Source organism: Parambassis ranga, chromosome 19, assembly GCF_900634625.1.
Source record: "Parambassis ranga chromosome 19, fParRan2.1, whole genome shotgun sequence".
In the NCBI taxonomy this organism is placed as follows: domain Eukaryota; kingdom Metazoa; phylum Chordata; class Actinopteri; family Ambassidae; genus Parambassis; species Parambassis ranga.
Genome location: NC_041039.1, coordinates 12,912,509 through 12,928,067, shown reverse-complemented (window position 1 = coordinate 12,928,067; position 15,559 = coordinate 12,912,509). Strand labels below are relative to the sequence as shown.

General features: G+C 41.8%; 2 protein-coding genes across 3 annotated transcripts; both read right to left on the bottom strand.

Annotated features, from left to right (window-relative positions):
• Positions 1-358: 358 nt before the first annotated feature.
• hps5 (HPS5 biogenesis of lysosomal organelles complex 2 subunit 2) lies at positions 359-9,442 on the bottom strand. The gene is made up of 23 exons (XM_028431826.1): positions 9,242-9,442; positions 7,857-7,986; positions 7,534-7,644; positions 7,384-7,448; positions 7,093-7,285; positions 6,870-7,000; positions 6,530-6,748; positions 6,381-6,452; positions 6,211-6,299; positions 5,929-6,107; positions 5,596-5,754; positions 5,316-5,475; positions 4,360-4,477; positions 3,765-3,911; positions 3,595-3,663; positions 2,939-3,519; positions 2,676-2,796; positions 2,339-2,488; positions 2,137-2,256; positions 1,848-1,961; positions 1,655-1,761; positions 1,011-1,302; positions 359-744 (listed from the first exon to the last, which is right to left on the bottom strand). The coding sequence occupies exons 2-23, from the start codon at positions 7,962-7,964 to the stop codon at positions 684-686; spliced, it is 3,366 nt and encodes a 1,121-aa protein (XP_028287627.1). The 5' UTR covers positions 7,965-7,986; positions 9,242-9,442; the 3' UTR covers positions 359-683.
• Positions 9,443-9,872: 430 nt separating this feature from the next.
• On the bottom strand, positions 9,873-15,220 carry gtf2h1 (general transcription factor IIH, polypeptide 1). Of its 2 annotated transcripts, none has more exons than XM_028431138.1 (15): positions 15,052-15,220; positions 14,406-14,574; positions 14,123-14,315; positions 13,554-13,719; positions 13,357-13,450; positions 12,956-13,105; positions 12,799-12,878; positions 12,573-12,706; positions 12,408-12,495; positions 12,226-12,314; positions 11,675-11,792; positions 11,353-11,443; positions 11,109-11,224; positions 10,698-10,790; positions 9,873-10,614 (listed from the first exon to the last, which is right to left on the bottom strand). In XM_028431138.1, the coding sequence occupies exons 2-15, from the start codon at positions 14,557-14,559 to the stop codon at positions 10,528-10,530; spliced, it is 1,653 nt and encodes a 550-aa protein (XP_028286939.1). In that variant the 5' UTR covers positions 14,560-14,574; positions 15,052-15,220; the 3' UTR covers positions 9,873-10,527. The 2 variants fall into 2 exon arrangements, with proteins under 2 accessions (XP_028286939.1, XP_028286938.1); XM_028431137.1 differs by having other exon boundaries at positions 15,057-15,220.
• Positions 15,221-15,559: the final 339 nt, after the last annotated feature.

Below are 15,559 nucleotides of genomic sequence, written 5' to 3'. Positions count from 1 at the left end.
TCCACTGTATGTGCTGAAGAAGAGCTGTAAAGTCCCTTTGTAAAAATGTGACCACATATTTGACATACGGAGAAATAAAAGGGTGATTTCACCCAATTTTACCAATGGTTTATAGAGCCTGTGTATTCTTTTAGGTGACCTCACAAACTCAAATAAACCACCAACTGTGTCAAAACTATATTTTTTTCTTTTGGCACGCAGAAATCAACAAAAGCAGATATCATTTGTCTGGTTGAATTAGAGCTAACTAATCCAATCAGATAAAGAACCTTTCTCCAAACATGGATTCCTGGTGGGAAATGCGGTCAGCAGACATCATGCTGACAAAATCCCAAAAAACAACTGGAACAAATAGAAGTTTCTTAAATAAACCTTTAATGACATATTAAATTATTACACCATTACATTGTAATTATTGCTGATTAATTGCTGATATACTATGTGAGGGACATTTGGATATATGGACATGCAAAAACTGCATTTAAAAACACAGTAATGTGAACATGCACCTGAATATTGATGATAAATGTTATGAGGACAAGCTAAAATCCTAAAATCATCTATCATATAATACTGTTTGCATTAGAGCATAAATAGCTTCATTTGATCTCACAGCTTTAGCAGCAGTTAGCGGGAAGACTCAGATACATACAGTGTTAGATATGTTGACTGGTGATGTGTAGTTAGGCATGTTGGGACCACAGGAAGCGATCGCAGCGCTCCAGCATCGTCTGGATCATTGCCCTGAAAAAGAAAAAACATTTTTTGTATTTGGAGGTCCTCTTTATGACAAAGAAAAGAGGTCCGTGTTAAATGGTCCAACTTCACAGCAGGAATAAACATGTTTACAGCTGACAGTGTTGATCACATGCTCAAGAAAACAATGCGTGGTCAGGAGCCACAAGACGTTTGTGCTTGTTTTGGTGACATCTAAAAACATATCTGAACTGCCAACAACTTTTATGAGCTTAGGAAAGATTAACAGCGTGGCAATCAACTGCCCAACCCACCTCTGCCTTTTCTCAGTAACTCTCAGCAGCTCACAGACAAGTTTTGAGTGTGGTGACAGGACCAGCTGCACTTCACAATCCTGCAAGACTGTCAGAGCTCGGTCAGGCCCGGCCATCCGGGCCAGCATCAGTGTGAGGTTCTCTGGGCTGATCTTTCCTCCACTGTCTGCTGAGCCGTTGGACCAGCTGCTCCCGTTTACACCTGTGACCTGGTTTGAGTCTGACACACTGTTGCACTGCTGAGACAGCTGGATCAGGAGCTTCCACTCGTCCAAGGTCTGGGGCTCAACACCTGGACAATACCGGATACAGGACAGTCAGTCTACCAGAGAGTGCAGACACTATCATTTGGGTAAATCATTAATTAGCTGGACTGAACTGTAAGTGCTGACTGGAAGAAGTGAGATGTTACAGTCATTTATTTTAGGTTTCATAAATACATTCAGGCATTCTACTTAAAGTCATAAACCATTAAATGTGTGCTGGTCCTTTTATGAACAAGCTCATTTTTGTTTTTTCTGTGGGCAATGTTAGATGCTTGTGTACTGTATCAGCATGCAGTGGTATCTCTCAGTAATAAGATGACTATCCTCTGCACTGTATCAGAGATGTAATTAATTTAACAGACAGTGTTTCAGTTTTACCATCAGGTTCCTCCAGCAGGCTGATATCATCCAGCTGACAAATGGTGGAAAATGCTTCAGTGCGACGCTGCAGCTCATTGCAGAGGTAGAGGTAGCCTGTCCAATACCTGCAAACACACATACATGTTATACAGAAGATCTGATTGTACCCTTACTCTCAAACGTCTACATAAAAGGGGGACATTAGAAATACCCATGACTGCGACAAGTCTCTGCCATCTTCTGCTTAGAGGAGAAGTCTGCAGGAAGACGGATCAGCAGAGACAGAAGACGTCCATAACCCCAACTGAAGCAATGCGAATGCCATCTGCAGCAAGAGACACATGAAGTCACACATACACCACTTTCACTTCAGTATCTAAACTTGGCTTAAACAAGGTCTAGTAAGTAAATCTGTTCCTGCACATTTGTACTATTAGCTGAGCTGTATCCACACAGGCTAAAAGACAAACTTGTGTCTACTGTGAAATACAGTATCAGACCTGGGCTGTCCATCAGAAGTCATGGTATCACAGTGTTGAGGAGCATCATGGGTAAGTGCCAGCTCCAGCCAATCCTGTCTCAGTGTTTCTGGTTCCAGAAGGGATTGCAAAAAAGATAACCTAAAAGAAAGACAGAAATGTATGATTCTGCAATAATGGCAGGCTGGGGTCATTTATTGTATAGGTAAATGTGAAGATGTACCTGTGCTCCTCCGTTCGTGACTGGACCAGATTGTCCAGGTATGCAAGGAAGTGGCTTTGCTGAGCCATGGTCATGACATCAGCAGGCGTAATTGTCGGATAGAACTGGGAGAATGAGCGTACAGCGGCCTCCCCGTGCTTCTCATACAGCCTGGATCATGACACAACACAACACACAAATTCTGCTCATTAAGTAAGCAATGTACTACAGAGGTAGGCAACACTTCTATCATCAAAAATACTTTCTGTCTTAAAGTCAGCTGGTTAAGAAGAACATTTTTTGTGAGGGGGAATTTTTTTTATGTTTTGATGTTCAGAAATATAGACCAGCTGCTGACCTGTGCAAGTGAGCGAGGAGGGGCGGTGCACTCCAGGGCTGCAACTCTCTCAGACTTCTCAGAGATCTCAGCAAATCCCCTCTCTGAATCACTTCCACCACCTTACTGGACTGAGTGAGCTCTGTAAAGAGCAACAAACCTTATTTGATTGTATAAAATACCAAAGATTAAACTACTGAAGAAGACTCAGATTCATAACAGCCAGATGAGATGTAGACAAAAGTTAGAGTTAACTAAGAAATGATTAATCTGTGGTTTAGTACCTAGCATAGCCTCGATGAAGGAGCTCTTCATTTCAGGCAGCTTCTGATAGCACAACAGGCACAGTCTCCTCACACGCTCTTGATCCAGCAGGAAGAAGTAGCGTCGCAGGAAAATTGTGCACCCCAGTGCTTGTTCATCCAGGTTTTTGAAGCAGCTCAGCTCTGTGTACAATGTCGCCAGCTCGGTGAGATTAGCAAGGACATCTGAGGGTACAGGTTTAGGGGACTCTACTCGGACAGGTTCTGGAGGGCTGCCATTTGAAGCATTCTCACTTGAGTCTAATGTTAGCTGGTTCTGACACTGGTCCCGTTTTGTTCCAAGCTCAGGAGAATCTTTCTTGTTCTCCATTTCAACTTTTGTGAGTTCTCCTGATAAGCACTCCTCTTGTTGCTCTGAGCCGGTGTTCAGGTAATCCTTCTCCCATCTCTCCTCTCCTGATCCCTCCATGTTTGAATCGCTCACAGCAGCTGACCCAAGCTCTGCAGGTCCGAGTACTCGTTCCAAAACCGGCAGCCACTCCAGCAGAGCGTCTCTCAGGCAGACTGGATCTAGCAGCACCAGAGGATCTTGCATCTGAGAGCTGATGGTCAGAAAAAAATATGAGTAACCTTGGATAAAATTTTATCACTGTTCAAATGTGGCACCCTGTGCTTACATTGCTCGCTCTGTGGCTGATCGAAGCTCCTGCATGTCAGACTCTGTGTTTGATGCTTCATCATACACTCTGTAACACAACATATAATATTTTGAGTCACTTTTATGACAACAACAAATCATGTTCTCTAAATAGTATCTGTTATTATCTGATTTTTAGCCTGTACTCACTCATTATCCATGTCCTCCGAGTATAGCGATATGCTAGTTGACATCTCAGGCTGTACGCTCTCTCTGAATTCAGGCCGCTGCCACAGCTCAGAGTTCATCTGGAGAGTGTTGATCTTCTCTGTCGTCTTCTTTACAAAACTAGACACACTGATGAGAAAAAAATCAAAAGTTAAAACATCTACTTAAGTTTTGTCCAGTTATTTTACAACCTGAAAGCCGAGCGGAACAGCAAACATGGACTCTTTAATACTGAGGATAGTTGTAAGTGATGCTGAGGAATGAAATGTGTGCCTACACAGATGTGTGAAAATGAAGATGTGGTTCTTCAGTGGAAAGGGGAAGTAAGCCATCTAAAAACAAAGCTGTGCTATTAAAGTAGGGGTTTAAATATCTCGATTTATATATATATATATATATATATATATATATATATATATATATATATATATATATATATATATATATATATATATATATATATAAATAAAGACAAAAGACAATTCATCAGTGTTGATGGATCACTGAAAGCTGCACATTGCTCTGATACATCGCTGATAGTGTGTCTGTCCTTCATTTCTCTTGGCGTTACATTCACCTGTCTTTGACGGCTTGCAGTGCGATGCGGGGGGGTTTGGGGCGAAATGAGAGCGGGAGGTGGAACTGCAGGCCTTGTTCAGATCGCTCAGCCTCTGTGCGCTCACTGCTCTGTGGATCTGAATGAAGATGGGTGCAAGAGTTGGAGGAAAAACACAGAGGGATGGAGTATTGGAGGGGAATGATGAGAGGCTGTAGACATAATGCAAGCAGATGGAGCAAATGTGGCACACACCACTATAGAGAAAATGTAAATCAAATGCTGCACAATACCAAAAAAGATGATAAACATGGGATACAATGAAACAGAGAGGAGACTCAATATTAACAGTGTGGCAATGATTATATTTGAAAAAAAGAGTCAGTCGTCGCAGTGATTGGTCAGCACTCATAGCAAATACAAAGGGCAGCAACAGCAGCATGATTAAAGTCAGACACATTCATTGTAGTGGCAAAACTGTATGCTAACAAACAGGTAATCAAAACCAACAGAGAGAAAGTTAAATTATTATCAGTGACAGTCACTTCTATGCAGAAAAAAGTGCCAGCAGCTTAAAATGTTCCAAGGAAATCCAAAACTTTGGATTTTTTCCCTTTAAAGTTTGATGTTGAAACTGAAAATAACTTTACTTTCTTGCATCACTGACATTAGGAGAGGCAGAATATAAGTTTGCTTCTGCTCACACACAAATCAGTGTTAGACAGAATGCAAAGAGGAAGGTCAAAGCATGAATAAAGACAGAAACAGGAAATAAAATTACTTCCTCCATGCAGTATATCTTTACTAACTACTCAAGTTACTTTTTAAATTCAGATCCACCAAGGAATAAGAGAATGTTATTTTATACACATACACAAAATACTGAACATATGACATGGCACTTTTAAATGTTTTGGCCATCTTTTTCTTCTGTTCTTTCTGTTTTCTGATACTACAGAAGAAAACCTGCTTCTTACCTTGCTCCACCTGATCTTCCTCCTGCACAAAACTGAATTCTTTGAGCCGCTCCTCCTCTGACATGGACTGATTCATGAGCGAGCTCGTCTCCTCATCCGACTGGCTTCCTCTGCGGCTGATCACACGATAGATGCCACAGTCCAGGACGTTGAAACTTTCCTGGACAATGTTGCATCAGTGTACTTATTAAATAAACATTGAATAGCTATTAAATAATAAAAAAGAAGACAACAACTGCTGTCTTATTATCTAAAAACTCATAAAATGAAAGGTTCTTACATGTGAGGAGATGCTGCTTCTACGGCTGCTGGATGCAGAGTCCAGAGGCTCCAGCTTTGCGATGACTTCTTCCAGCTGGCCAATCAGCTCCAGGTGGGTGCAGGAAGTGAGCTGAGATCTCAGGTGTTCGAGGCGGTCCATGGGGATTACTTTCCTGGCCTGAGTCACACATAAGTGATTTACTAATACTCAGATAAACGTACCCGAAGTAGTCACCTTCTGCACTAACCCACACATTTATCTGCAGCTTTGGCTGCAGATAAGACTGAAATCTCAGTGACAATGTGTGCAGATGTGAGGCTGACGAGCAAGCAACAGCAGCGGCCATCTTACCCTGCTGGCAGTGATTGCATGCTGGAACATGCAGCAGACCGCTGCAGCTAGAGGCCAGGATTCCCTCCGCATAAGACGCTCAACACAGCGCTCTGCAGATAACAAGGAGAGGTGGGAAAGACGCCCACTACTATGGAGACAGAAGAGCTCATTGCGGTAGACGGCAACATCAACCAAATCTGCAAAACAGAGAAACAGGTAGAGATGATCTTCTACTGAAAGTAAAACTGGAACCAAAGAAGGTTACATGAGTAAAATTAAAATGGCTATTAGAAAACACACCTTTAACTTCAGTCCACAGCAGTACTTGTCCATTATGAGGTGTGAAGATATAAATGGCTGAATCTGTCCAGGTCAACAGGTTTTGGTCCCTACACAAATAAACAAATCGGACTGTTATTCAAGCTCAACTACAAAACTAATCAGATGATAAAATGTTTTTATGTAATTACCCCAAATAGAGCAGCTTAGGAAAGGCAAGTGACTGTGGACTCTTTTGAGGTGGGTTGTAATGTGGCTCCTTTCTGCAGGAGGCAGACATAGAAAAGACAGTTTGGTGCTTATATCACATTAAAGAGAGATTATAATTTTTGTAACTTACCTATAAGTAATGAGAGGTAGTGGAGGGCATGCCAGGAGCTGTTTAAACTGATGCGTACTCAGAACCTCTCCATTAAAATTAGCCTCCCATATCCGAGACCCTGGGCGGGCACAGTACAACAGTGGAGGCTGACCCACTAACAGCCCCCTGTTTTGTGGGAAAAAACATGCTCCATATTCTCCGTCACGCTCCTTGTTCCCGACACGCCAGAACTTCTCTCTGAAGGCAGACAGAAAGAAACATGCATGACCACCAAGTTGTGCTTAACATAAAGAAAAGGATCGCCTTCACATGAATGGATTAAGGCCCTGAAGGCAGATGGAGCCTCTCCGGTACTCACCTTTCCGTGTCACAGAGGTAGCACCGGCTCAGGGAAGACACAAGCAGACGGCCATCTTGGTACCCAAGCTGCACCACTCTAGAGTCAACAGTTGTGACTGTCTGGACTGGAAAGATGACAAATGCTGACCCCTGGAAAGAAAAAAGAGCATTAAATACTTACACACACCATGGAGATGAATCATGATGAAATTACCAACATTTTAACATTTTGTACTCACTACCTTTCCCAGTTTAGACGATCCTGCACGAAGAAAAGACACTTTGCCTCCAGAGTCCCCGACAAAAACTCTGAGCATGCTGGAATCCCAGCAGAGTGCAGTGATGTTGTGACCTCTGTGCTCCCAGGATACGCTAACCCTCTCTGGACGACCCCGCCGCTCCTGCTGGAGTTCCCACACCACCACCAAACCCTGACTGGACAACAGAAAAACAGTGTAACTAATACATGCAACACCACCATCAGATAGGTAGGCAGAAAAAAGAAGACTGAGTTTTGTACTTCATGTACCAACCTCGTTGCCACAGCAATAAAATCTTCATCATGAGGGCAACATGCCACCTGAATGATACATCCCTCCTGGACAAAAAGAGCCCACACATGGCAAGTTAATTTCAGAGTCACAGCAGTATGTGTTACCAGCAGGGTGTCAGTCACATGGTACCTTGTGAGTGAGGATGAGCCTTTGTTTCCAGCCCTCCCTCTGAATCAGGTGCAAACCTCCTGTGGATGTTCCTAATGCAAGCCACTTCCTTGACACTGCCAAACAGGTACACTGTAACACAAAAGATTGACATTTAGAAAATAATTTTCTTCGCCAGGCTTACACATCTTGTATTGAAGTCGCTTGAAGCCATTTCTAGGAATTTAGGAATATCAAAAAAGCTACTCTAACACTTCTGCTTTCAGTCATTGGTTGAACGGACTTAGTTCCTTTACTTGGGAGTAATTTAAAAAATATACTGCAGTACAGTGTGAAAAACCTACCTTGAGCCTGCCGGAGTCCAGACGTAGAGCAGTGAGAAGCGGGTCAAGGCAGTCAAACTCTGCCAAAACATGACTGTAGTTCTCTGGAACAGCTGGTATCAGAGCCATCCTCACTGCTGACCCAACTCAACTGAACAAGGAAAGGAGTGTGAGCCACTAAAAATAAGAGACTTGAAGTGTGTTTTCACTGCATACCACAGCGCCCTTAGCCGCATGGCATCACATGACTTTCAACAGTGTGCCAACCCTCCTAAATTGACTGGTCATGACTCCACTTACAGTACAGACAAACTGTCCATCTGTCTTTCATGAGACAGCGAGTTGGTGCACAAAAAGTACTTATCCTGTCTTACTGTATATTTCATGTACTGTTTGAAGAAACATTGGAATTGCAGTGTTGAATTCCAGTCCTGCAGCATTAGAGTAGTTGCCACAAGTAATTCACAAGAAGGTGAGAAAAAGCAGTCAATATGAACCTCTTTAAGGTTCTTTATTCTTTCCCTTTATGCTCCAATTTTCTTCTGACCACCAGGCCTGTTCTGGTCTCAGAGCAGGCAGCTCTGTTTCTGGATTTTTCTTTTCTTTTGAATGTGTGGATGTAGCAATGTTGAGTCACTGACAGTGGTTTTAGGAAGTGTTCCAGTTCCTGTACCTGGACTTCCACACCCTTCTCCACCACTTGCTTATCAAAGACTCATCATCTCTGTGATTTTCTTTAATCACTGGGATTAAATTAGGATGGCCCACCAACAATTACAGTTACTTCTTTTTGTAAATAGCTGTATGTACTATTTGATGTGTTGTTTGTGCTATATTTAATTAAATATAGACTTTCAATATTAGTTTTTAGAAGCCTTTGTAACACAAAGTTGCACTACTGAGCACATACATCTGCTGACTATAGCTAATGTTGTAAGCTAGTGCTAACAGACTCTCATAACCAAAACATATTAACAGTCAACAAAGGCAGCAGTAAGCTTTCTTGCTTTGTTCGCCAAACCGAGTTTTAACGCTGTCAGCTAAAGTCTTCTGATGAGTGCATTTGTGTCACAGTTTTCATTGATAACACACGATAAAAGGTGTATTGATTAGGGACTCAGCTGAAAGGGGGCGATATCAGCCGATTCATGCATCACGAGACCAGTCCGATGACACCGATGCTAATCTTCCTGTCAAAACTAAAGATACCGCACGGAAAACCACTGAAATAGTACAAAAACGAAAGCATATCCACGTGGATTTAAATGTCTAGCGCTTTGTTTCAATCAAGATAACTCTTTAGAGACATTTCCACGCTATCCACGCCCCACTCTCACTCTGTTTACAAAGTAGCATGCATGCTAGCTTAAACACCGCTACAGCCATTCACTAGCATTTGAACTCACCAGATGGACAGACACTGCAGCCTGAAAAACCCCACACCAAAGATTCGTCTTTCGCTCACATTCCTGGTTGTTGCGTTGGGTTTTGCCGGAAAAGTGAGCAGTTCAGGCAGCCAGCGGACCCGTGACAGCTCCGCTCAGCTGATGTGAGCACACTTCCTGAAAGCAGCGCGTCCGTTTCCCCACTGCAACTCCGTGGATGCCTTCATAAACTAAAACTGAAAGCATACTCCAAAGTTACCTGCTTCACTGTCCGCACCTTCACCTCAATGAAGACTTCATAGATACTTCAGAAATGAGGAATGGACGGGACCGTAGTTTAATTTAGCTCTGTATTAATAAAACGGTGGACTATTATCTGCGTTTGCTAAACCGCTGAGTGTTGCTGAGCCCGCAGCTGTTTCCCATAGTGCATTTACCTGCAGAACCACACGACACCTGCATCCATTGGCACCGTGGCAATCTCCAAAATGAGAGAGCGGTGTGCGCATTTACGCATGTGGCACATCATATATAATCATCATATAATAAATGATCCCCGACACAGAGCACCAGTTTATAATGTAGACAAACATCCCTCTCAGATGAGCAAGGATCTCACACAAAAATGCTGCAGTTCAAATAGACAGTGGTATGAAGAAGAGCTTTATGCCTCACTTTAATTCACTTACATTTTTGTTCAGTGCAGACAGATAGTGCAGACATTACAAACCAGTGATGGTGTGATTTCAGTCACACACACTAATGCACTCGAGTGTGAAATGTCTTTACAGTATTGCTTTATTCGCTCCCCCTCTTCTGACTTTTTTGGGACTTCATTCCATAAATCCACTCACAGAGTTCAGAGGGGGCTCCTCACATGTCGTGTCTCTCTCAGTGCTCTGTGCACTGACAAAACACCGGCAGTCCCCTGCTTTGCATCTCACAGCTCAGTCTGTTGTCCTGAGAGCCTTTTGTTTTCTGTCCATCTTAAATTTGGTCATTTTACACCATTGTTTAAAAAGTCTTGTTTGACAATTAACCAAATTCTCAACTGCTGAGAACACACAAAGAAAAGAAAAGAGGATACTAATTACAGTTGTGACTGAGATGCAGTTAGTCTCTGTCGAACATTTGGGGTTGTAGCAGCATCTTTCAGCATCCTCCTCATTAAGCCCTTGTGAACTATGTTCCATTAGGCTGTGGTCTGTGGTCTCCTCACCAGAGTCGTGAAGACATTCACAAGCCATTTGTCCATGTACGGGTACTTTAATATCTTCCTCGGCTTCTCTTTGACCAACCGTCAGAGCTCAGGTTTTCCTCAACATCCGACGCGTTTGCCAGATGTGGAACTTGCTATATGCAGTCTGCAGCATGTCCTCCAAGTGCCCAGTGAGCTGTGGGAATGTTAAAACAGACTTAATATGAGTGCAGACTGGTGAAATGCCTCTGCATGACTGTGAATACCCAAGAGACTTACATTTGTACTCAAGTACTGCCGCTGGATTTTCTCCTGAAAAGGGCGAAGCTTGGTCATCTGAAACCTCTCAAGGTTTGACTTCATTTTCATCACCTGTAGGAAAACATGGCAGAAGTTACTTAATGACAGTCAGCTTTGTTTTACAGTAAAAGTATTCAGGATTTATTTTTGCTACTGATTCAGAATGAAAAACAATCATGGCAAGGCGACACTTACATTTATTTACTACATTTAAAAACTGAAAATCCTGATGATGTATGCAGAAATAGCCTAGCAGGGCCAGGTAAAAATCCCACAGTATCATATTTCACTGTCTCAGAGAAGATAAAGTTGTGCTGTATGCCAATCCAGCAGATAACATTCATTTTTTTGTATGAAAAATATTTTTGTCCAGACATAAATTTTACTCACCTTCTCCTCCAAAAACGGCGTGTTTACAGGAAAACAGGACCAGAAGTGTCTCAGTAATTCCCCAGCAGCTACATAAAGATGCTTCAACTCTCCTTGAACATCAGAGGGCACCATCTCTGGAAAAAAAGAAATGAAAATGAAAGCTGAACTAATAATGATATAACATAACAAGGCTTCACCACAGCAGCCTTTCAGCTAAGGCGACAGCCAGGTGATCACTTTTAAACTGAAACAACAGACTTACGGTTTATGGCTTGCTGTGATCCTGCCTGCATGAGGACACCACCTGGAGAAAGTGCTGCAATGGCAGAAGTTGCTGCTGTGCTGGACAACACCTGCAGAGAGAGTTACATATTAAAAACTATTGACAATTAAATCAGCTGAACATAAAACTCTGGTCTTTTTTAAAATTCAGTGTAAAAACATTTAAACTCTAAAATGTACCTAACTATATACGCTCAAGACTACAGTAAATAGTGACTTTTTAAAAGACTTTTTATCACTTAGACAGTAAATACATCATTCTCACAGTCAGCTTAGAATTATGTGACCTTTCATGATCTAACCTGAGTGAGGTTGGGTTTGTAATTGGCCATCTCGTGCTGGATGTAGTTGACAGAGTTGATGATGTCCTGGCTAGATGTGTACTGTTGGGACTGAAGTGGCACAGGACCATGAGCATACCTAAAAAAGAGAAGGAGCAGGAAACATTATGTTAGAACATTTCTGAATAATGTTTTTGTAAGGTTAAACATTTAGCCAGTATCTCCATAAGAAAAAAAACATCCTATACTTTTTATCTAAAACTGATTCACAGAGATTCATTTACTTTTGTACTGTATTTATGTAAAGTTAGAGCCTGACAGAGAATACAGTGTATCAGACCTGTTTATTACCAACCAGTAGAAAGTGAGAGGTCTGTCCAGAGGAAGTAAGATTCAACAAAAAATAAAACCTATTCCCAAATGTTCCTCAGTTAATCTTTTGGTTATGAAATGCGAAGACATTCTCTGTTTTATACTGAATAATGTAAGCATGTGGCAGACAAAAGAAGAACTCAATACTACTAACCCGTTTGTGTATGAAAGTAAAACTTTTAAGACATATAAAATGTTACCTGTCAGACTTCTTCAGGTTTAATGCCACTGTTTTTGGTCCGTTTTCCCTTTGCAGATCCTCATATTCTATGGCATCTTGTAATTTAACCTAAGAGATGTTTGCAGAACAGAGTGAATTAACACAGACTTTAACAGACTGACAGCTGCACTGAGGTAAAACTACCGTAAGCTGCCTCCATACCTTCTTAACAGGGGGTTGAAAGAAGTCAGAATCCCTGGAGTTTCCATCTGTGCTGCTCGTCTCGCTTGCTTGGTCTGTCAGTACGTCCCTTTAAAAAAATATGATACACTTATCAGAATGACAGCAACACCAGCAGGATGTCATTTTTAAAAGGATTTTCTTTACCCCTTGCGTGACCCTGCTGCCAGCACCATGGCACTGTGATGGTTAAAACGCTTTATAATGGCAGAGTTGCTGCTCTCCTTCACCGTCCTGTTTGCACTGGAAGTTGAGGGTGCTGTTGCGCAAATTCCATAACCCTGTGTCACACAAGATTTGTGGTTGAAAAGGAAAACAGATATATGAAAAGATGATCAGTGAGGGGAAAGATGTGCCTGCAGCTGGATCTCACCTCATCTAATGTTTTATCCTCCAATGACAGGAGATCAACCAAAGGATTCTTCACCCCTTGAATCACCAGAGACTTTAACCCTGCTCGGGACAGATTTCAAAACAGATTTGTGGCTCTGTGGTTTACAAGAATCAAAAATATATAGAATGACTCCTACCCTTCTCATCCTGTTTGGCACACTCTGAGAAGATATCCTGCGATCCTGTGTTGATACGATCTCTGTGAAAATAATGGGACTGGAAAAAGCGGGTCCAGAACTCCTTCTCCGTCAGGTTATGAGGCACATTTTCACTATACTTCTGCTTCACTGTAAGTACAATGCAAGTTCATAGGAATATATTTATTACAATCTTGTTATATACCTGATAAGGAACATCTGCTGAACATCTAATAAGAAAACATGGTCTACACAATGCAGTTTATTACTATTACTAACTGACTAACAGCATATTAAACAGACTGTGCTTACAGTCTATAGTTATGATAAGAATCAGAGCTCATAAGAGCCTTTTCTCATAATAGTGTTACAGTGTGTGAAGTTAGGATGTATATGTTTACCTGCAGGATATGTTCTGAAAATGGATTCAATAATATCAGCTGTCAGGTTGTATCTCAAGCCATTGCAGCCATCTGTCTGTGGTCTAATGTCCGCCTGTAAAGCATAAGGTGGAGGACATTTAAGTTCAGCTGTACCCTATGTTGAGAGGAACTTTAGAGATGTCATCACATTTATCGCTAACAAGACATGTACTCACCAGAAATGCTCCAGATATACCGACTTCCTGTTTGTTGTTGTATAGCGAGGAGTCTGTGTTGTTCACGCCTCCTAACCGATTAGCCCAGAATTCCTCAGCGCTGATCACCTGGCTCACCACAAGGTCTTTATACAACTGGAAAAGCACTGGATCCTCTTGAAGCATCCTGTAGGCGGAAATACAAAAAAAAAAACATCAGACTCTGCATTCTGTCTCTGAATTAATTTAGGAGATTACAGTAGCTCATCATTACAATTCAAATGCTGTTGCCATTTACGTCATGAGATATAAAACTGAAGACTGCAGGATAGAAGAAAAAGAAAAGGGATATGAAAACTCACACCATCTGCATCTGGCTACTGAATTAAGTATTGTGTGCAGATTTGCATTATGCAAACAATAACATTTCCTTGTTGTGTCATCAAGTTGTGTCCCCAGAACTGGTACATACACTACTCCTTGATACCAGCTGTTGTGTTCATGACATGCATTGACATATACTGCTGAAAACTATGTTGCCACAGCCACAGCTGTCCTCTGCCAACAGTCAACATAGCCTAGAGTCTTACCTGTTTTTCTCCTCTAGTTCTTTGTTGGCCTTCTTCTTGAACTTGGGCAGTAGCTGCTGCAGTAGCTCCTTGGCAGCATCTCGGTCTTTGACTGCACTGCTCTCATTGGCGAAGTGGAATGTGGTGCTCTCACCAGTGTGAAGGACCAGCTGCAGTTGAACTTTGGCTTTACCGTCAGGGCTAATCTTCTGACCTGTCCAGAGCAGCAGAAAAGCACAGCTACAGATCACAAACACTAACACACAAGTATTTCACAAACTTGTATTCAGACAATAATACTTACAGCGAATATCTGCATACAAGTGGCTGACTGTGAAGCGGTCTTTGCCTTCTGGACCCCAAGCTATACGTTCAGCCATCAGATATAGTGTTCCATCCTGCTTCCTCTGACGAACCTTTTTCAATACCAGCAGCACCTCCTCTGATAGTGATGCCATGGCTCAAACGGTTAACTAAGGAAACAGATACATTGTATCATGCCGTTAGTAATAATCATGCCTTGGTACAGTGTCACAAAAACCGAAGCTACACAACAGAGTAATATTAAATGTCTGAGCCTATAAACACTCATTTTAACCCAATGCCGCCTAATCGTTACAGACCTGCAGGCACAGAATTATCGTGAGCAATACTGTTAACATTAATATTAGTAGTAGCAACAAATACAGCGCGTAATTCACTACACATCTCTGCATGAGGTGCAAGCAGCACGAACAATGTCGCCGTACTACACCGCAGCGTCTTAAACAAATGTTCTGCCTCAGACAGCGCCATAATCCTCTGCTAGACAACCTTTACACGATCTGAACACAAACAAGTCACTGATGGTATGACTGCTTTATTGTATGAACTTAGCTAGCCAGCCTGACGTTAGCTAACGTTAAAAGTCAAGAAGAGAAAAAAGCCTGAGAAGTCGGCAGTAAACTTACTTTACCTCGAAATAAATCAACACTGCAGCGAACAGCTCGCTTTCCCTTAACACATACTGTCGAAACAATGTATTGTAGGTTGTAAGAACTGCAGAAGGAGTTATTTTTAACTGAATTTCGACTATTCCAACAGAGAGCGATCAGACTTCAGCGCCGACATGACTGCCAAGTAGTGTGTTACACTAAAAACGGTCCGTTGGGAAATGGAACAGGATGAAGAAACGTTCCGATGAAAGCCCGATGCGCTCTAAATATGCTACTGCTAAACACAAATACCCCCAAAAATTCCAGATAAATAAATATTCTATTTATATCCTTACTTACTTGGGTATTATTATTATTATTATTTCTCTACTTTTTTACTACTATTTTACATTTAAATAAATATTTGCTCAGGTGTCCAAAAATGTATCTAGGTATATTTTCCTAAAACCTGGCTAATAACACATTTCTTTATTTTCTATATGTGAGGGATCTAATGACTTATGTGTTGTTGTTAAGTTTGAGG